The sequence below is a fragment of the Myotis lucifugus genome, unplaced genomic scaffold (genome assembly GCF_000147115.1).
Source record: "Myotis lucifugus unplaced genomic scaffold, Myoluc2.0 scaffold_9, whole genome shotgun sequence".
NCBI lineage: Eukaryota > Metazoa > Chordata > Mammalia > Chiroptera > Vespertilionidae > Myotis > Myotis lucifugus.
In genome coordinates this window covers 1,092,433-1,115,396 of record NW_005871057.1, presented here as the reverse complement: position 1 = coordinate 1,115,396, position 22,964 = coordinate 1,092,433, and the positions used below count along the sequence as shown (strand labels likewise).

The window sequence follows — 22,964 nt, the reverse complement described above, 5'->3', positions numbered from 1 at the left end:
AAGTAGTGTGTACAGAGAAAAACAAATGCCATATGCTATCACTTATATGTGGAATCCAAATGAACAAACAAATAAATAAACAAAACCCAAGCTCATAAAAAGAGAACAGTTTGGTGGTTGCCAGAAGTAAAGGGTGGTGGGATGGTTGAAATGTGTTAAGAGAATTCCTCAGAAGGTACAAACTTCAGTTATAAAATAAGTTCTGGTATACTGTACAACATGGTGACTATCCTATATAAAAGGCTAATATGCAAATTGTCCCCTTAGAAGTTCGACCGGGAGACTGGGAATTCACTCGCTCGCTATGATGTGCGCTGACCACCAGGGGGCGGCACAAAACATGGTGGGTGACCAGCAGTGGCGGTGGGGCGCTGAGGGAGCAAGGGAAGGAGGAGGCAGGGAGGTGAGGAACCTGATCAGCCCTGATCACCGGCCAGGCCTAGGGACCTTACCTGTGCATGAATTTTGTGCACTAGGCCTCTAGTAGTTAGTAATATTGTATTGCATATTTGAAAGTTGCTAAGAGAGTAGATCTTAAAAGTTCTCATAAGAAAAATTTTTTAACTATGTATGGTGACAGATGTTAACTAGACTCTTGTGGTGATTATTTTTCAATGTATGCAAATATCAAATTATGTTGTACACCTAAAACTAATGTAATGTTACATGCCAATTATACCTCAATTTAAAAAGATAAGACATGTGGGAATTTTTGTCTCAATCAGAGGGTAAATAAAATACACAACTTGTACTGAAAAGTAGCTGTCTTAGAGCCTAGGAAATTTCCCTAAATATAAACTTCAATTGATTATATTTTTAAAATCTTATTTCATTTCTCTGGATACATTCATTTTCTAATGAAAATTTATAAATTGATGGAAAGATTAAAAATCAAATACTTATGTTAACAGGTCAATAAAGTTTGAATTGTGCAATTAAGAAAAAAAAGAGTACCACAAATTTATAAACAGTTAATGTGATAAATTCTAAAGTTATGATAAACTAATTAATGCTACGTGTGGCTGAAATTTAAAATTTAGTAGGATTTATAAACTATTTTACATATTGCTAAGTAAAAGAAACATTTCCTACTTAATATCCTATTGCCGTAAATAAAGAAAACACTTCTCTTTGATGTATTCACTAGATAATTGCTGAGTTTGGTTTAGTAAGGAAATTTATATGCCAAGGGAAAATATTAAATTTATAAACATGTACGTACTTGAATGGGCTTTCAATAGATGTTGTTGTGACTTTAAAGTGCTTGTATCTTCTGGCATTCATTCTTTCATTTGTAGTAATACCTAAACATGATATCTAAGAGATAAGGAAAGCAAGCCATTAATTCTCTGAGTATTTAATGTAAGTAAGTTAATGAACTCTCAAGGTCAGGATGGAGAGAAAAATGATGAAGTCTGCTTTTGGTTTTCAATCAGGAAAATATCAAGCTAGTTCACAAAATATCATTTTGACTCCATGAAAAATAGCTCATAAAATGGGGAATATATTTAAAAACAGGCCCAGCCATTGTGGCTCAGTGGTTGAGCGTCAAACTATGAACCAGGAGGTCATGGTTCGATTCCCGGTCAGGGCACATGCCCAGGTGGGGCTGGATCCCCAGTAGGGGGCATGCAGGAGGCAGCTGATCCATGAGTCTCTCTCATCACTGATGTTTCTCTCTCTCTCTCCCTCTCCCCTCCTCTCTGAAATCAATAAATATATTAAAAAATAAAATAAAATAAAAACAGGTTACTTGGCATTGTGCACATGGAGAGATGGACACTATGTACACAGACCACCTCAATCAGCCCCTTTAAGAATGAACTTTTTAAAAAATAATTTATTAAAGACAAATGTTGATATTTGTCAGTAATAAAACATTATTATTAAAATGAACACAAATTTAATGGCATCATCAATCTAAACTTACAATTATATCCAATTGGATGTATTTGAATCAGGAAAAACAGAAATAAAAAGTTCTGTCAAGAGTAGTATTCAAAGTCAAAAGTTCATAAAATAAGAAGGAGGAGGAGAGGAGGAAGAAAAGTACAAAGTAAATTAAAACTGTACTATTTGAAATGTAAGAGTGAATGAAAAGAGAATACATTATGATCTTTTAAGCAAGAAGTAAATTTTTAAGAGTTTTCAATTAGTACACTAAAGAACAAATAATGCACTTGCACGTACCTGGTACATCTGACACATGAGTAATACAGCCACCCACATGAAATGAAAAATGCTGTTCAGAAACATCCAAAACATCCAAGGCGAACATGTGGCAATTTGAGTAATATATGTCCAAAATCCATCCTTGGTGTAAGTGGTCTCACAGTGGAGTCCCCAGTCTAAAATCAGAAAAATACTCACATTTACTCAATAATCACCCAAGCACCTGTGTAGATATTTGTGGTAGGCACCACTTAAAAAACATGATCCAAGCCCTGGCCAAGTGGCTCAGTTGGTTGGAGCAATATCCCATACACCAAAAAGGTTGCAGGTTTGATTCTCAGTCAGGGTACATACCAAAGTTACGGGTTTGGTCCCCGGATGGGGTGCATACGGAAGCTATCTGATTTCGCACGCGCTCTCTCTCTCTCTCTCTCTCTCTCTCTCTCAAAAAAAGCACAAAACAACACAATAAACATAGCCTTACATGAGGCTTAAAAAAAAGGGGGGGGCTGCCCCCCGCCAAAAGAAACACAAAACAAAAAGCATGATCTAAGAGTCTAGCTTTAATTAGTGACTTTCAATGCACATTTTTTATAGTCTTAAATAATCCGATTATACATTAGAGAAAAATGTGTGTGTGTTGGGGGTTTAGGGTTAGGGTTGGGAGGTGTAGAGATTGAGAAAAAGAAAAAAACAAAACAGGGACAAATCATGGTTAACATTGTGGTGGTGATTTTGCAGGCGAAGATGGGAAGGGAGGGTGGAGGTGGAAGAGGACATGAGATAAATGGCGATGGAAAAAGTAAAACAGATAAAAAGTAAAATAAAAACAAAAAAAATCACATCAGAAATGGAAAGCAGAGCAGCCAATCTTTTAAAAAAAATCACTGTATTTAACAATATTCAGATTTTATTTGATGGATACTATCCACATGTATTTGAGGACGTAGCCTCCTTTTTTATTAGGGCAATAACAGAGGTTATTCTCAATATCTGTGTGCGTAGGAGAGCCAGGAAATCATCCTTCCAAGATTTATTTTTAAGCTGGGATCTAATACATCTTTATGCTAAGTACCACGAAGACCTGCATAGTAACTAATATATTCATTTAAACCAGTGGTTCTCAACCTTCTGGCCCTTTAAATATAGTTCCTCATGTTGTGACCCAACCATAAAATTATTTTCGTTGCTACTTCATAACTGTGATGTTGCTACTGTTATGAATCGTAATGTAAATATCTGATATGCAGGATGGTCTTAGGCGACCCCTGTGAAAGGGTCGTTCGACCCCCAAAGGGGTCGCGACCCACAGGTTGAGAACTGCTGATTTAAACTCTTTCCAATTTATGTTTTCAATGCAACAAAACCCCACAAATTCCTCTAAGGTACTAAACTTATATGATCAAATGAATGACAACTTATTCTTAAAAGAGTAATTTCTAATATCTTTTAATATTCTCTAGTAGGCAATAATTACCTCACTTCTCAAAATATTTCAAGTTCTCTGCAAATTTTACTTCAACTATCTTTACCATGTTTGCTAAGAAACAACTATGTTTGCTAAGAAAGAGCAACTAGCACAATCACAAAATCTATAAACTACTACAGTAAAGCAAGCAAATGATGTAAAAAACATGTACATATATTTAACCCAGAAGCTTTTCAAAGCCTATTAAGCCAACACATTTTTCAGGGACACATGTATTAAACAATAGTTAATTGGTAATTCTGTTGCTTATACTATAAGTTGAACATAATTGATAATTCTATTATCTATTTTTTCTTTATGCTTCATTGCAGTGAGTTGCCCCAAACCAAAATTTTTAGTTAAAAGATTTTTGTCATTATCATATTGTTGTTAACATGGTAAGCATGAGTATGCAAACATTTGTGTTCTAAGAAGAGAAAAAACCTAACTGTACTCACAAGAAATACAACCATAAATCATCCAGCAGATCATAAAAAGTAAGAAGAACAGGTAGCCCATAAAGTATCTATGGTTGCCTGCACCTAAAAAACAACAAAGAAGCAATTTTTTTCAGCTAAAAAAACAACTGGAAACACACCAGGGGTGAGAAGAATTAGGGGGAGGGAGAGACTGTCATGAAAGGTGTGATGCAACTGAAACAATAATCACACACATTATTTTAGAAAATGTTCTTCAAGAAAATTAATGATTTCACTGAAGTCTTAATATAAGAATGCCTATAACAACATACAAAGATGTGATGACTGCAATGATACTCATTTTGAAGGCAAGAGTCTCAAAGAACCAAGTAAGTCACAATTCTGAGCTTTAATGCTCTTCTTTGCTTTGTGATGTTAAAATATCCCTATTTTAGCTTTACTTTTATAAACTTCATAATCCAACTTTTCAAAGACTTCTCCCCAACAGTTACACAATCTTTGTAATGTTTCCCTGCTGTCACCTCATGAAATCCCAGGGCCATCTCTCAGATCACTCAGCTCATCTCCTCAGACTACATCATTCTTCAACACTGAATTATGTAGAGTTCTTATTTGTCATTCCTCTCTTCCTCTGTGCATTGTATCCTTTCAAATATTTTTATTGCCTTACTTTCTCTAGTTTAATTTAAAAAAATACTATCTGTCTCCTTTTCAATTTCACTATTATCCAATGGAGAAAATAGGAAAGAGTAGGCACCAGAAAAAATTGATAGAGAAATGCTATCAATCTTTTCTAGACACTGGTTTTAAATGCATCCTCTCAACTGAACTGGTTTTGTCAACCCGAAGATAATTAGGGAGTTAGGGGGAATGAGTGTAGTAAGGTACAGGAATGAACTTTCTACTATCAGCTTTAATATTATACATTATTAATTACTTAGAATGACTTAAATGAACAATATATTTAGAAATTACTAATAAAACTTACCTACACAGTTACCCACCCATGGGCAATGATGATCAAATTTTGCTATACAGCGGTTGCACACACCACAATGTTTGGACCTCACTGGTTTCCGTATCTGTTAATAGGCATGTTAAAAGATTATAAAAGGCACTATATCTTGGAGAGGAAAGCAGAACATTTATTTTCTCAAAGTATAATTATGAAAAAATAAAGCTATATTTTTGGGAAAGAATTATACCAAGGTTTCCAAGGGTAAAACAAAACAATTTCAATTGCAACAACAAAGTTGAAAAGGATAAGGCTACTCTAGAATATAAACTCTTAAGAAGGGAGTAGAATCATCCAATTTGCTGTTTGTATGAATGATACTATTTTTAATTTATATCCCTCAAATTTCTGAATAATAAAAACACCACTTTCCAGGCTTCTAAATGAAAATGTATTGTGATTAATGGTCATGATATTAGTTGTTCTTTAATAAAATGAAATTGTTCTTTAGTAAAAGGAAGGTCAAGTTAGAAGTGAATAAAAGCTTTTAGAATTCAAAATCATTTAATATGAGTCATCCCATATTCTAGCGAAAAAATATAAGTGTACACATCTATTTCTCAGTGCCTCCTGCGATCTCAGTTTCAGGTACAGACATACCCTGAAATGCATGGCCATATCTAAGAATGTACAATATGCTTAGGAAGTTTAGGTACTCCCTATTTCTTGCAAAACAAATTATAAATACATTATTCAGCTTCTGACAGGCAATGAAGAGTTCATGTTTATAATGTCTTAATGTTTTAACTGTTGTAAAATATTTTACTCTATATTTTTCTAAATCAGCCAAGTGAATATAAGAACTCAGTAGTAATCTTTGAAGGACTGGTAGTCCCAGTGCTGGGTATATGACAAAAAGCTAAAGTGATTAAACTATGCCAGAAACAAAATTTATAATATCCTTCATTGGTGTTTTAACAAAAGCACTGCCATTTCCCCAATAATTTTCATAAGATTATACATTATTCTGAGGTCCTAAGAAGAAAACCTAAATGGACTTTGCAGCTCTTACATGTACTAATATGATCTGTGGATCAAAGAAAAGGGTAAGTTAGTCTTTACCACAGATAATGTGACTACATCTATTTAGGAGAAAGTAGCAGGATATATTAGGTAAATTCTACTCCCACCTTAAACCCTCAGCTACATTTCCCCTCTGGGAATTCACTTGTCAATGAATTCTGAACTAAAGACTGACAGAGGCTCCTGAATATAGTAGTCTCTTCAGTTCATGTACAAAGTAACTGTTTTTTAGAAAACTGTGATCTAGGTGTGTCTCCTAGAGATTTGCCTATTTATCAAAGTGAAAGATACCCATATTATGAGAAATACTCTGTTGATTTGAATCATTTCATAACATGTATGTTCTTACTTTACAAAATCAAATTATCTACCCAGGAGTACACAGCTTATAAAAACATTATAAAACATTTAGACTATGATGGCAAAAATAGTTTTGTTCTTGCTATTAAATATTTGTTTAACAGTAAAACTGTACTGAGTGACTCTATAAAGAATTTGTTTGCCATACGGCAAACACATCAGCAATGCATTCTTAACTTTATAGGACAGAATAATGTCCACAGAACAGTAGGCTATAAAAACATTCTATAGGTTAAGAATGCCAAACATGTAAATAACCCATTGTAAAACATAGAAACAAAAACCATCTTTTAAAGAATGCTTGAAAATAGCACCCTAAAGTTGCTTCCAAAAGCACAGCAGTATATATTTTAAATATTCAAAACCATGACTGTTTGGTCAATGGATGTTAAGTGAAGCAACTTAAGGAATCTGTAGCATTAGAGCTCAGTTTAAAAAACTCATTCCATAATCCTAAACTATTTTATTATTATTCAAATGTTAAGACATCAGTTCAGTTGCAAAGGTATAAAAGAGCATTTAGTTTCAGGTACAATTTGAAGATATTTCAATTTCCATGTAGATAAACATGGTAACCATTGTAGCAATTTATACACTTTTCTCAAGAATTATAAAAATTAAAGCAGAAAGTAATAAAGAAGTTATTCTATAGAAATTTGATGTCTGTAATAGAATAATGTCAATATTACCATAGCTGAGTCAACAAGTAAATGCTATCTAATTTCATATGTATCTTTATCTATGACCTGGGTGAAGATAACAATTTTTAATATCAATAAAATAGTGCTCAAAGTTGCATAACATTCTAATATAGACAGACTGATGTAGTTAAAAAAATAATAGTGTTAGGGATCATACTAAACCTTTGATTTTAAAGGCATTATTACTTAGTTTTTTATTTGTTGAATTACATTTTAAGCGAGAGGAAGAGAATAAGAATGAATATCAATGAATGGCAGCTCTGAATCAGAACTATAGTCAAGTTCTATCAGGGAATAAGCACACTGGAAGGAGACATCATTTTACCATCTTTCTTCTTGTATCACTTTTTTGGAGGCCACAAAATGTGTTCAGCAAAAGAACGTCTTCTCTTTGTTTCCCAAACCCTCTATGCTATACCACTGCTAGAAGAGGATAGATGGAAGAATGAAGAAAAAAAAAATACTACCAAACAGGTACTGCAGAATATACTGAGGTCCAGACTTCCTGTCTCTGCAAGTTCAACTATTGTCTGTAAATTAAAAATATATATTTTACTCAAAACTGAACAATGTTCACCAACTACTGTGCCATCAAATCAATCAATCAACATGATGTTCATCTTTAAGTAACCAATGTTTTCAGCTCAAATAAAATCTTTTATTCATTTACTTATGCTATTTCACCACAGTATGAATATAGGAGTTTTGTTCCTTGGATATATGAAAAGGCGACCCTAAACTTAGTTATGGGAATATTCCTCTGAGAATAAAACTAAGTTACCTACCCTAACAGCTGGTCCTGAATCTTCAGAACTGGATTATGACTAAGAAAACCTGTCAAACCAATTATTAGCAGTAATGTCTGAAGAATACTATAACATAACAGTAGCAATCTCCTAGAAAAGGGGGGATTGGGCTATAAGAACATGCCAGTGTTTTAGTCTACTGTAAGCAGACATAATTCATCAGGATTTGTTTTGTTTTTTAAAAAAAAACCTGGTTAAAATAGGTATTTTCCATATGTCCATAACTAGCGCTTAAAATAATAAAATTGGCTTCCTAAGTACCTGTGTTACAGTGAGGGATGTCCAGGGTCATATATACAAATATTTCAGTTATTGTGATGATATATCTGCAGTATCAACCAATTTACTGGCCTCTGAATTTACAAAGTCTTTCAACAAACATCTACTGATTGCATATTATTAGTGGAGGGTTTACAGAGATGTTTAAAATATTGTATTCACCTCTCAAAGCAATCCCAGTAGCCTTATGAATAAGCAATGCATAAAAGTATCAAATGTTATGGAAGTGTAAGGACAGGCATCACAAGAGCACCAACTATACATCTGTTTGTTTTGAAACTTCTTTGGTTTGAAAATTCTAAACAGTTTCTTCCTTTGTACTCTAATATCTACCATAACTACTGATAATTTGGTAGTGAAACTCAAGTGACTAGTTAGATTGTTTCTTGCTACCTTTTTCTTTTGCTCTTCTGTAGCTTTAATTATCCCTGGATCAGATTTCCAAGACTTCCCAAAATTGTAGAAAAGTGCAACACTATTGGCAAGGAATGGAAGATGAATAAATAAAAAGTTGAGATGTACTTAAAGTTAAGGAATCTAAAGAGCCAATGAGTTACTCTTATAGGTAAATTTATAATCCATTAAATTTTACCACAAAAAAAACCCCACCTACCAATCAAAAAATACAAACTGGTTTATTTATTACATGAAAATAGATTATTACATCTACTACCCAAGCTGGTTTATCTATTCTGTAAACATCAAATGAAATATTTTCCGTATGTCCATACCTAAATGTAAAAAGTAAAAATGTGAGTTCTTTTTTTAAAATATATTTTTATTGATTTCAGAAAGGGAGAGGGGAAAGATAGATAGAAACATCAATGACGAGAGAGAATCATTGATCTAGAGAATCATTGATCCACTGCCTCCTGTACACCTCCTATTGGGGATCAAGCCTGCAACCTGGTCATGTGCCCTTGACCAGAATCGAACCCAGGACCCTTCAGTCCGCAAGCCAATGCTCTATCCACTGAGCCAAACCAGCTAGGGCAAAAATGTGAATTCTTTATAAACATTAAATCACGTAGGCTTATCTACTTTTTAAAAGTCAGCGAGCACATTGACTAGATCATTTTTAAATGATTATTTCTTTTGACAAAAATGAAGGGACTTCTCATGTTCAAAGTTATTATCATACTAGTGGCCCGGTGCACGGATTCGTGCACATTGAAAGGGAATCTGGTGCAGGTGAACCAGATTCGGGGCCGACAGAGTTCCAGGAGCAAGCTAACCTGCAGCCAATTCTGCGAATCATCAGGCTCCCTCCTCCCTCCTCTCTGGGCCCAGGGTGCGGGTGAACTAGATTCAGGCTGACAGGGCCCCAGCAGCAACCTAACCTATGGGTTGGAGCGTCTGCTCCCTGGTGGTCATTGTGCATCACAGCTACTGGTTGAATGGTTGAATAGTCACATATATATATAACTTTATTTATATGCATTAAAATCTTTATATAGCTACCAAACTCTTCAGATATCATACTCATATATTTAAAATACTGCCTTCAAATTCTCTCCTTTGCCTTTTTTGAAAACATTCAAGCTAACCTTAATTTTAGAAAAGATATTAATAAAGTTGCTTAAAACAGAAATAGTTTCTATGGTCATATTTTTCTATCTAATAAAAATATTAAAATGTACTAGGCATTTATAAAAATAAGTGAAGAATCAAAGACTTTTAAAAAGCATTAGGAAAAATAAAGCAATGTTGTTAGAACAATACATTTCTGACACAAAAATCTGGAATACTAAGTTTTCATTTTCAAGATTTTATGTAAGAAAGTATCCTACAACATATGATCATATATATACACTGTTTACATTTCTTATGAAGCACAGGAAAAAGAACAGCTTTTTGAATAAAATAATCCTATATTTGTTTGGTAAATACCCAAACACTAAATAACCTCATAAAATATAGTAGGAGAAAAAAAGGAAGAAGAGTAATTATTATCACCTGTCATATATATAAAAGTGATTTCTCTTTCTCCAGTCTCCTATTTCTCCCAACTTTTACCATATTTATTTCAGAAAATGCACTGGTACAACCCACCTGGTGTGGCTCAGTGGTTGGGCGTTGACCCATGAACCAGGAGGTAGTGGTTCGATTCCCAGTCAGGGCACATGCCCATATTGCAGGCTTGATCCCCAGTGAGGGGTGTGCAGGAGGTAGCCGATCAATGATTCTCTCTCATTGTTGATATTTCTATCTATCCCTCTCCCTTCCTCTCTGAAATCAATAAAACAGGTTTAAAAAAAGAAAAAGAAAATGTACTGGTACAGAGGAGAGTAAATACAAAGTCAAATTTTCAGCTGTTCCAACAGCTAAAAATCTCTTGAGAATAAAGTTAGGTAAATGCATGTGCAAAGAATGCTGAATCCTGGCATTTTTTCAGGGACAGTACTTTTACTTATTATAACAGTTTCAGAACTTAAAATAAAAGACCATCTTTAATAATTTCAGAGAAACTTTTGCTCATGTGCACAAAAATATACAAGAATATTTATAGCAATATTTATAGATGATCGGATACCTAAAGAAAGGTAATAACAAACTTAGAGGATAGTAGAAGGAAACTAAGAAAGATATACAAAAAACTGAAGAAGTAGAAAAAATATTTAAGAGAAAAATACATAAAAGAGAATGGTGAAAATGATAATTTTGCATTCTCTTCATTTTTATATATGTAACCATTCCAGGCTCTAAAGTTTTTCACATCTATCTTTAGTTTAAAAACTTAGTTGACCTTAAAACATAACTGAAAATAATTTATTTTTAGACACAAAGAATTTCTAATAACCTACTGTCAATATTTCAAAAGTGGTGCTGCCCAGCCACAGTGGCTTAATGGTTGCGGGCTGGATCCTTAGTAGGGGGCATGCAGGAGGCAGCCGATCAATGATTTTCTCTCATCATTGATGTTTCTATCTCTCCCTTTCCTTCCTCTCTGAAATAAAAATAAATAAATAATAATTGGTGCCAACCATAGTTGACTGTACTGGGTATGACAGTGAATTTTAGAGTTGATTATTATAAAAGAAGCATAGTCAATAAAATATTCAAATAAATAAAAGGACAAGAAACAAAATAAAATCACGCATGAATCTAACACCCAGAGATAATCACTGATAAAATTACATGTCGCCACTTCCAGTTCATATCCTTTGTGCATTTTAAAATTAGAATCATTCTGTAAACATAATTTATAGCATTTTTATTATATCCTAAGGACTGAAAGGTCCCAGGTTCGATTCCGGTCAAGGGCATGTACCTGGGTTGCGGGCACATCCCCAGTGGGAGGTGTGCAGTATCCCTGTATTAAGGTTGGATATTTAGGTTATTTCCATTTTTCTCTATTATAATAGCACTATGATAAACATCCTAGTAAATAAATCTTTGATCTTATCCATGATTACTTAATTATGAATAAGTGATTAAGAGATCAAAGTGTATTTTTAAAGCTCTTTCTACAGGTTGCCAAACTGCTTTACAGGAAGGTCTATGAATTTAAGGTTATCCTATATCAGGTCAAAGGACTGGGTTCTACACCAGACTTGATGTCACCTACCTATGTGGCTCTAAGCAAGACATACAATTTCTCAGAACCTCAATTTATCCATCTGTTAGAAAACAGCATTACAATTTGTGCATTCTGTTTTTTCTAATCTCAAAGAATTGTTCTGAGAACCAAGTAAAATATCTCAGGACGCTATAAACCAAAAAGCACTGGGTATTCACAGTGACTTTATAAGGTGTATAATGGGGTGGTAAATATTTAATGAATAGTAAAAAAATAAGAACTTATTTATTAAAATAAATAGTTTGTCAATATAAAATTCATTAGTTTATGTCAATATAAAATTCATTATCCTCACAAAAACACTTAGGTGGGTATATTATGAAAAACATAAAGTTGATCCTCATGCAAATCAATACTCACAGTGTTTTTGCAGTCTTTTATGTATATGCACAAAATGGCAAACAGTATGAGTCACCCTACACACACATTCTCAGCTGAGTTGAACAAGGTCACACTCTGCCTTCGTGTTTCACCTTTATACTGTGAACAATGTCTTTTCAGTTTATTTAGTGCCATATCTTCCACATCGTTGTGTTTTTATTGGTGACTTTGCCTTTTGAAATGGCCTCTAAGTGTAGTGCTTAAGTGCTATCTAATGTCCTACAGGCAAGAAGACTGTGCTATGCCTCCAGAGAAAATACATGTGTTAGATATGTTTTATTCAGGCATGGATTATCGTGTGGTTGGCAATGAGTTCACTTTAATGAGTCAACAATAAATATTAAACTTTGTGTTTAAACAGAAACACATGTAAAACAAGGTTATATTCTGATTGGCTGATAAAAATGTTGTGACCAGAGACTTATAGGAAGCTAACCTTCTTTTCCCCTAGGAACAGTGGGTATTCACAGTGACTTTATAGAACTTAACTACTGTGAATAATGAAAATTGACTGTAATTCTATTTTTCAAAACTATCTAATCAGCTTTAATTACATACGTAGTACTTAGTAGCAAGAGGAAAATGGTAGGAGCAACAGCAAGGAGACGGGGTCAGCAAAAGAGGTAGTTACCCCTGATTGCTGCTGCTAATTTATCTCTGCACCTTAATCATTATCCTGTATCATGAGCTTCATGGCTCCTTTCTGTCTAATATCCTTTGTGTATCCATTATAAATTCATCTGGGCTCTTTACTATTTCCTTCCTACAGGTTTTTTGGGCTTCTCTCTCTGGCTCAGAAATTTAATACTGAAAAACAAAAAATGTAGCTATAAAATCATACAGGAACTAGAGATATGGTTCTTTTACAACACAGACAAGTATAAAAGGAGGGTTTTTTAAAATCAGAATTTAAAGTTATTTGTGATTGTATTCCACATCCCATGAGTAAGATATACATAAACACATTCAAATATGTAAATGCACATTTAAAGCCCATTGAGACACGAACTTAAGATTTAAAAATTCACATATAAGTAACAGGTACTTATTTAGCACTTTTTACATGTCAGGTATGTCTTAAACTGTATTATATTCATCTTTTCTAGAATTCTCTGAGACAATACTATGATCAACCCTACTTTACAGGCAAGTATAAAATTTAGTATTCTCATACTACAATTTTTATTTGAAAAATTAGCATGTGCAATTTATTCCATGCATTTAAAAATGAATTACATACAAATCTATTTTAAATGCAGAATTATTCAAATAGGGCAAGTTAAATAGGCTTGAATGTTCTGGCCTTTCCTTCCTCTCACATTCTCAACTCTCCAGCCGTGGGAATCTGCAGAGCTATTTTTTATACTATATCCAAATAAAGAAAATTCAAATTGCACTACATAAGAAAGTCTGGCATAAAGTTTTCATTATTTTGTAATTTACTAATTTTCCTGTTTTTTCTTCACTTACATGCACAACAGATTAAGAGTTTAGCAACAGTCTCAAATTATTTTAAGATGGGAATCTAACTTTTTTCTTGAACATAAAATTTACTGTCCAATTTAGGAAATCAAGTTAAAAAATATGTCTGGAATACAAAGTCACTTCAGAGGTCAGTGCTTTTTTATAAATTTAAAATAGATGAGGTAATGAAAACAAGTAAATCTGTCTTACTCATACTAAATGTCCCAATAAGACAATTCTAATGTTTAATAATAAATTCTGGAAGGACAATTTTTATGTGAAAATATTATGCAAGCCCAGAAGGAGCTAGTGAAAACTGCCACATGGAAAAATTTCACTTGATACTTACACAAGGAAGTATTTTAAAAGTACTATACTTTCTGAAAGTAATTATATACATGATAAAAATATAAGCATTAAAAATGTAGCTACAATTGTGCCTTACTCTCAAAACTAAAATAAGTATGTTTTGTTTTTCAACTAAAATACAGGACAATTTAACAAAAAGAATACAGTATTATAACATGCAAGACTGTGAAGTGAAACCAGGTACTAATTAAAATCAAGTCACCAAAAACTGCACCCATTTAAAATCTTATATACTTTGTAGTAATGTTTTGAAAATGACTTAACGAACATTTATGAAACATGTGTCTTTATTATAATACATCAGACTCTCTTACTGACTGAACTTTTTCTATGTAAAAATATCAGAAATTAACAATGACCTTACTTCTTTGATACCCACACATGCATACACATTTACAATTTGAAATATTATTTTTTTAAATATACTACATTGAAACAATTTATTGAAGTTAGCAAATATTTGAAGATGCAGCATTACATGCTTTTCATGAAGCAAAAGAGAAAATTAACTGTTAGCAACCATAGCAAAAGTTGTGAAATTAAGAAAATATTTAGAGCAAATTGCTTGATATTAAAACATAAAAATCACAGTTTAAAAGAAAGGTTTAGAATATGTGTTATAGAATCAAATAAGTACATGTTTTTATACCAGAGACTAGCTGTGTGGCCTTGGTCAAGGATAACAGCCTAACCTAGTTAAGCCTAAATTTTCTCATCTATAAATTGGAGATAATACTAATGTACTAGATGTGTATTAAATGATACAAAGTATTTAAGAAAATGCCCTTTAAACATACAAAAAATGGTAGCTATTATTATTATTATTGATGTTATTAAGAGCAATTTTCAAAAGTAATCTATTCAATATGTAACATTTTAAAAACAATATTTTTATACTTATTGTTCTAGAAATACTGTTCATATTTATTTTTCTAGAAATAGTTTACTGTTAATTGTGAGTAGTTCAGTCCTAATGTTAAATTATTATTAAACAATTATTTAAATAATGAACAAAAATTGCTTAGATATGGCCTTTACACCCAAAGGATATCATTCCAAAACCAGAAGAACCACGTCACATACATCCAGAATTTGGTTGCCAAATATATTCCAAGGGGCAATGCACTATGCATTGAATGATCAAAAAAGGATCTGTAAAACATAAGTTTTATAAAATTTGAGCTCTATATTTCATTATGAAAATGAGTATTTACATATTTAAATGAAAATTACACACTTTTCACATAATAAACTCTGGTTAACCAAAATCCAGAAGTCCAGAATGCTTAAATTCCAAGACTGTTTTCATAGTAATCAACAATAAATGACTTCACAGCTGAATGACTCAGCAAGATTTTAAAGCTCCTTTTAATTCACCAAGAGTTTAAAATTATATTCCATTACTTTTCAATTTTAATATTTCAGTGTATTCCTATACTCTTAATCAAAAATTCAACTTTATCATTCAGCATTATTCACTGATGATGGGTTATAATTTGACAAAGAAGTACAAAGCAATCCTAAAGCTTTTCTCTGTATTTCATCTTTATTTTTCCTAACCTATATATTCCTGTTAAGTCTTCACCACATCTTTTCAAGTAGAATGAACTACTAATTCAGTAAAACTGAAGGTCATTATTTACAGCATTTAGAATTCAGGAAAAATAAATATTAATAAATTTCATCAAACATAAGCAGGATCAATCATCCATGTAGGCTAAATAGAAAATCGTGGTGAATTCCTATTTATAAAGGCCCTCAAAGCTCCAGGAAACACTTATATGTGATTAGTTACCTAGAAGTAAGCCTATTCCTAAGAGTTAACACATTTAGTGTATTACTAGTCATTCTCATCTCTGTGTAAATTATTTGCAGAACTTTTTTTAAATTCAGGTAAAAACAAAGTACTAAAGGAATGAATGGAAGGTGGGAAGTTTTGGATCACAGACTAGGGATTGCTGGATGGGCAATTTTAAGGCAATGAGATCTAAGGACAGAAGAAAAAGAAATTATCACAATATTTAAATAAAAAATAGGGAGAAAATAATAATAATAAAAAACTGAGCTGCTTCATATGCTTAGACTTTACCTTGCTACTAAAATCAAACCTCTTTTTTGCGTATTGCCTATGACCAAAGAAAATATCATTCCTATGGCAAGGTAAGTTCAAGCATTGTAATTATCTAGAACAGTGGTTCTCAACCTTCCTAATGCCGAGACCCTTTAATACAGTTCCTCATGTTGTGGTGACCCCCAACCATAAAATTATTTTCGTTGCTACTTCATAACTGTAATTTTGCCCCAACCATAAAATTATTTTCGTTGCTACTTCATAACTGTAATTTTGCTACTGTTATGAATCGTAATGTAAATATCTGATATGCAGGATGTATTTAGGCAACCCCTGTGAAAGGGTCGGTCGACTCCCAAAGGGGTCGCGACACATAGGTTGAGAACCGCTGATCTAGAAAGAAGCAATATGTATATTGCATTTAGAGTTCAACAAACTCAAGTCCACTTTTAATGAAATGTTTAAAACTGTACTTTAGCCTTATTAATGCTAGACAACACTATTAAAAATTTTAAATATTTCACATATAAATTTGCCAAAATTCTTTAACATTAAGATCAAACAGGTTACAGAAAGGCAATTTTCTGAACATACAAAACATTAATTTTATATAGCAGGATCCAAATTATAATCTTACAATTATAGTTAAGGTATAGCTAAAAACGACACTTACTTTGAAAGAAACTGTACTGTAGCCCAAACACCACCATACATTAACCCTTTAATGAGCCAGGAATCGATATTTAGGTCTGCTATAAACCCAACCAGCCAAATAACTAGGAAAGGAGTTCCTAGCATTACTTTCTGCCGAAATTCCTATAAAGAAAAAAAAAAAAGAAAGTTTTTAATGTTTTAAGTAACCTCAATATGAAGCATGGTTACCTTTGTAAAAACAAGCAACGAGTGAGTTGATTCATTCAAATAAGCTTACTATATGCAGGTATTATTCAAGGTGCTGGTCTCTGTCTTCTGGAAACAGGCAATACACAGGCAATAATTTAAAAGTACTTGGTTAAAATTGTGGAGGATGAGAATAGAAGTTATAGGAGTGTGTCTAGATAGATACAGAAGAAAGCAGTACCACCTGCTAACACATGAACAGGCTAAAAACAGTTCAGGACAAATACCACCCCATTTTACCAGGGGCATTGATAGATAACTAGAGACAAGGACCATCAGAATGACTAATGATCGAAGAACTATATAAGGAAACTGAGGAAGCTGAGCCTGGAGAAGGCATTTTGACTGATACATATAAACAGCATATCAAAACCTTAAAATTAGATACAGAATAAAATCAAACAATCTACAGGGTACCAGAATCCATAGAATGGAGATTATGTGCCTCTGAAAACATATAAAAGCCAAGTGCTTAATACTCCAGAGGTAGTTCTATTTCATTTTTATACTGGTTGGGTTGTTAGAAAGTCCACTCTAACAATTTATCTATTTCCTTGTAACATCTACCACAATAGTATCTTCAGAGCAACACAAAGTAAGTATACCGCCTCTCCCACATAACAACCCCTTCACATACTTATAAGCCTCTATCAAGTTTCTTGAGTTACAAAACTATATACTTTTTCAAACAAATGGCCATGTTTTCCCCAATTCAACCATTTCTGAACTAAATGTGTAATTTTAACTTAAATTAATGATTAAACATATCAACTCCAGAGTTTAACTTTATGTTGTGGTAAAATAAGTAATCCTTCCAACTTTTTTTCATCTCTAGTATTTTGAATTTTATATCAAGACATTAGAGAAGATTTATAACTAGAGGAAAGAACCTATAGGTAAGGGGGTAGTTATTGGTGGGAGAGAAGGTGGACATGTGTCATTTGAAAAAGTCTGGTATAAAATTTTCTGTAATTTGGCTTGTTTTTAGTCAAGATACTTGTTTTCCCTCAGCAATGACCACATTTCTTCATTATTAAAAAAATAAGATACAATTCACATATAGTAAAATACACCTTTTCTGCATAGTTCTCTGAGTTTTGATTAAGATACACAATTGTGTAATTAGCACAAAAATCAAGAAACAGCATAGTTCTATCAAGTCCAGAAATACCTTGTAGCCGCAGGCCCAGCCCCTGGCAAACACTAATCTGATTCCTGTCCCTAAATTTTTTCCTTTGCAGGAATGCCATATATATAAATGGAATGATACTGAATGCAAACATTTAAGTCTGGCTTCTTTCACTTCAAGAATGCATTTGATATTCATCCATGTTGTTGTGTTTATCAGTACTCAGTTCCTTTTTAATGCTGAGTAGTATTCCATTACAGGACTTATCTGTTCTTTTATCCATTCCTCAGCAAAGGAATTAGGGTTGTTTCCAGTTCTGATGATTGTGAATAAAGACACTATAAACATTTACATACAGGTTTTTGTGTAACATGAGTGCATTTTACGTGGTTAAACACCTATCCATGGGATTTCTAGATTTTTTAAAAACTGTCACATAACATACATAATATTATAAAGGTGTGATGGTGATAAACTACTTTTATAGATATGAAAATCTATTTTCTCTTATATTTTATTATGGAATTTTTCAAATATAAAGTACATTTGAAATAATTTTATACTGAATACCTGCATGTCTACCACCTAGCTTGTACAATTCAGTAATCTATTTTTTAACTAAACTTTTTATTTTGAATAACTGTAGATTCACATGCCGTTGTAATAAATAATACAGATAGATCCCAAGTAACCTTTAACCAAGTTCCCCCAATGACTAACATCTTGCAAAACAGTAATGTAGTATCACAACGAGACAGTGACATCAATACAGCTATGATACAGAATATTCCCATCACTAAAGGATTCCTCATGTTGTCCTTTTACAACCTCCTCCAGCCCTACCCTCACCCCCATAATTAACCTCAGGCAACCACTAATCTGTTCTACATTTCTATAATTTTGTCATGTCAAAAATTTTATATAAATGGTATAACCTTATAGAATTGGCTTTTTCATTCAACATAATTCTTTGGAAATTCATCCAGGTTATTGTATGTATCATTGGTTCATTTCTTTTTATTGCTGAGGAATATTCCATGGTACAAATATACCATGGTTTCTTGAACTGTTTACCCATTGAAGGACCTTGGGGTTACTTCCAATTTGGGGCTATTATGAATAAAACTGCTATAAACATTCACATACAGATTTCTATGTGAACACAAGTTTTCATTTCTTTGGGATAAATAACTAAGAGTGAAGTTTCTGGGTTGCATGCTCAAGGTGTTTTTTTTATTTAAAAAAAACACACACACAAAACTGCTAAACTTTTCTCCAAACATTCCCACCATCAATGTTTGAGGAATCAGGTCCCTGTGCATCCTCACCAGCATTTGGTGATTTCACAACTTATTATTCTAATAGGTATATGAAAGTAAGTCGCTGTGGTTTTAATTTGCATTTCCCTAATGACTAATGATGTTGAACATCTTTTCATATACTTATCTGCCATTTTTATATCTTCGGTAAAATAACTCTTCATGTCTTAAGACCATTTTCTAACTTGATTATTTACTTTTGAGTTTTGAAAGTTCTTTATATATTCTAAAAACTAGTTCTTTATTAGATATGTGTCTTGCAAATACTTTTCTCCAGTTTGTAGTGTGTCTTTTCATCCTAATAACAGGGTGTTTTGTAGAACTATAGTTTTTAATTTTGATAAAGTCCAATTGATCAATTTTATTTTTATGGATCATGTTGTTTGTGTCAATTCTAACTCTTCGCCTAGTCCTAGATTCTGACGATTTTTCTGGTTTTTCTCCCTAAAACTTTTATAATTTTATGTTTTACATTTAATTCTGTGAATCATTTTATTTTTTTATATGATGTGAGATTTGAGTAAGGTTTTGTTTATTTATGCACCTATGTATATCCAAATGATCCAGAATTTGCTGAAAAGGTTATCTTTCCTCAAATGAATTGCTATTGTACTTCTGTCAATATCTTGGGCATATCTTGACGGCTCTATTTCTGGACTCTGTTCTGGGCCACTGATCTGTGAGTTTATTTCTCCAGCAAAAAAATAGCTGTATGTTGATGATAGCAAAATATTGCTAGAATTTTTATTTAATTACAATGAATCTGTATATCAATTTTGGGAAAACTGACATGTTGAGTCTTCCAATTCATGAACACAGTATATCTTTCCACTTATTTATATCATCTTTGATTTCTTTCATTGGCATTTTAAAAATTTCAGTACATAAGTACATTACACATTTGTTTGCATTTACACCTAAATATTTAAATTTTGGGGTTTCTTTAGAAATCCTAAATAGTACTTTATTTTTTTTAATTTTGGTACCCATATATTTTTTCCAAGTGTATAGAAATAAAACAGATTTTTAAATATATTTACCTTATATCCTTTTATCTTGCTGAATCATTTATTAGTTCTAGAAGTTTATTTGACAGATTCCTTGGGATTTTCTATGTAGACAATCATGTCAACCACAAATAGGGACAATTTTACTATTTTTTCCTTTCTGATCTATATGCCTTTTAACACTTGGAGTGCGGGTGAATTTCCCGCCAAAATATAAGATGGCTCTGTCTTTTGGTTTTGTTCCATCCACCAAAAGGGTGGATTACAAACAAATATTTGGTAATACGCAGTTACAATCGGCCCGAGTTTACACGTTTCCCGCACTCCACCGCAAATCTATATGAACCGAGTTAAAGACGGCTCCCGCGGAGTACGCGCAATTCACGCGAGCCGACTTAACTCATTTCCCCCACTCCAAGTGTTAATTTCCTTTTCTTTCTTTATATCACTAGCCAGAATTTCCAGTACTATGTTGAATAAGAGCAGTAAGAGGGATATCTTTGCCTTGTTCTTGATCTCAGGGGAAAAGCATTCAATCTTTTACCATCAAGTACAATGTTAGTAAAAGGTTTTATATATGTTTTTTAAAGTTCAGGAAATTCTCCTCTATTCCTATTTTTCTCAAGACTTTCATCATGAATGGACATTAATTATATTGAATACTTTTTGACTGATACAATCATAAAATATCTTTTTTAATTCGTTAATAAGGCAGAGTATATGAAATAAACTTTGAATATTTATTCCAGGCCTTGCATCCATAAACCTCATTTGGTCATGGTGCATAATTTTCCTTATATATTGCTGACTTATATTTGTTAATATTTTGTTAAGGAGTTTTGAGTATATTCATGAGGGATGTTGGTCTATCGTTTTCTTTTTTGTACTGTCTTTGTCTGGTTTTGGTATCAGGGAAACAATGTTTCCATTCTGTTATTTCCATATACAAGCAACATAGCAATATTCACACATGTGAAGTGAGTTTCTTATAGAGAGAGCATATAGTAGGGTCATACTTTATAATCCACACTACCAATATCTGTCCTTTATTGAGTATATTTAGACCATTTACATTTAACATAATTATTAATACGTTCCGGTTTAAGTCTATAATTTTATGTTTTGTTTTCTGTCTGTTCTCTGTTTTTTGTTCTATTTTCTTTTTCCTGCCTTCTTTTGGGTTATTGGAAAGTTTTTTAGAGTTCTATTTTCATGATCCACAGTGTTTGTGAGTATAGCTTTTTTAGTGGTTACTCTAAATATTACATTATATAAGCATAACATCACGGTGTACTCGTCTTCATTTCACCAGTTCAAGTGACGCTTACCTCCCTTTATGCCCTTCTAACCTCATTGATGTTATAAATTATCTCAAATATATTCTCTACATACATTTAGAGTCACATCAGACAGCATTATAATTTTTGCTTCAATTGTCAAACAAAATTTAGAAGACTTAAGAAGGAAAATCTACCATATTTACCCATAATTTTGCTTACCATAATCTTAATGATAAGAGTCTTGATTTTATTTCTTTTGTTTAGAGAACTTTTCTTAGCCATTCTTTTAGAATAGCTCTGCTGATGACAAATTCTCTTAGTTTTTCTTTATCTGAGAATGTGTTGATTTTCTTTCATTCCTAACATATATTTTCCACTGTATGGGATGCTGGGGTTGATAGTTCTTCCCATTCAGCACTTGGAAAATGTGCCAGTTCCTTGTGAGCTCTATGGCTTCTGACGAGAAAGAAAGCCAGTCATTTGAATTGTGTTGCCCCTATTGATAAAGGGATTTTAAGATCTTTATTTTTTCCAGGAGATTGACTACAATGCGTTTGGTGAGGATTTCTTTGTGTTTATTCTTTTTAGGATTTGTTCTGCTTCTTAATCTGTAGTTCTGTCTTTTGCCAAATTGGAGAAATTTTTGTCCATTATATCTTTGAGTACTTTTTCAGCGTCACCCTCTTTCTTCTCTTCTTCTGGGACTCCGATCATATTAATGTTAGATATTCTGTTATAACCACAGGTCCCTAAGCCTCTGTTCTTTTTTTTTAAAGTTTATTTCCTTTTGTTGTTCAAAATGGGTAATTTTTATTGTTCCATCTTCAAGGTCACTGATTCTTTCTTCTCTCCCCTATAATGTGCTATTGAGCCCATCCAATGAGTTTTTTAATTTTGGTTACTGTAATTTTACTGTTATTTTCTAAAAGCTTCTAAATTTAAATTTTCAGTTTTAAAATTTTTTATTTGGCTTTTCTTTATATTCTATTTCTGTATTTCTATTTCTTTGCTGAAACTTTAATTTCCATTTGTTTTAAGCATGTTCATAGCTACTTGGTGAAGCCTTTTTATGACAGCTGCTTTAAAATCTCTTATCAGATAATTTTAACATCTCTCATATTGTTGGCATTTGTTGATTCTTTTTTCATTGTTTTAGATCTTCTTGGCTTTTAGCATGATGAGTGATTTTCAACTGAAACT

General features: G+C 32.6%; 1 protein-coding gene across 1 annotated transcript in view; it reads right to left on the bottom strand.

Moving 5' to 3' along the window:
* The window catches only part of ZDHHC17 (zinc finger DHHC-type containing 17), a 76,550-nt gene that overhangs the window by 5,323 nt on the left and 48,263 nt on the right, over window positions 1-22,964 (bottom strand). The window contains exons 9-16 of the mRNA XM_006084038.1: window positions 16,803-16,945; window positions 15,110-15,210; window positions 8,658-8,782; window positions 7,647-7,709; window positions 5,069-5,162; window positions 4,099-4,182; window positions 2,191-2,348; window positions 1,223-1,317 (exon numbers count right to left, since the gene is read on the bottom strand). Coding sequence (XP_006084100.1) covers window positions 1,223-1,317; window positions 2,191-2,348; window positions 4,099-4,182; window positions 5,069-5,162; window positions 7,647-7,709; window positions 8,658-8,782; window positions 15,110-15,210; window positions 16,803-16,945 — 863 coding nt within the window. The remainder of the gene's footprint in view (window positions 1-1,222; window positions 1,318-2,190; window positions 2,349-4,098; window positions 4,183-5,068; window positions 5,163-7,646; window positions 7,710-8,657; window positions 8,783-15,109; window positions 15,211-16,802; window positions 16,946-22,964) is intronic.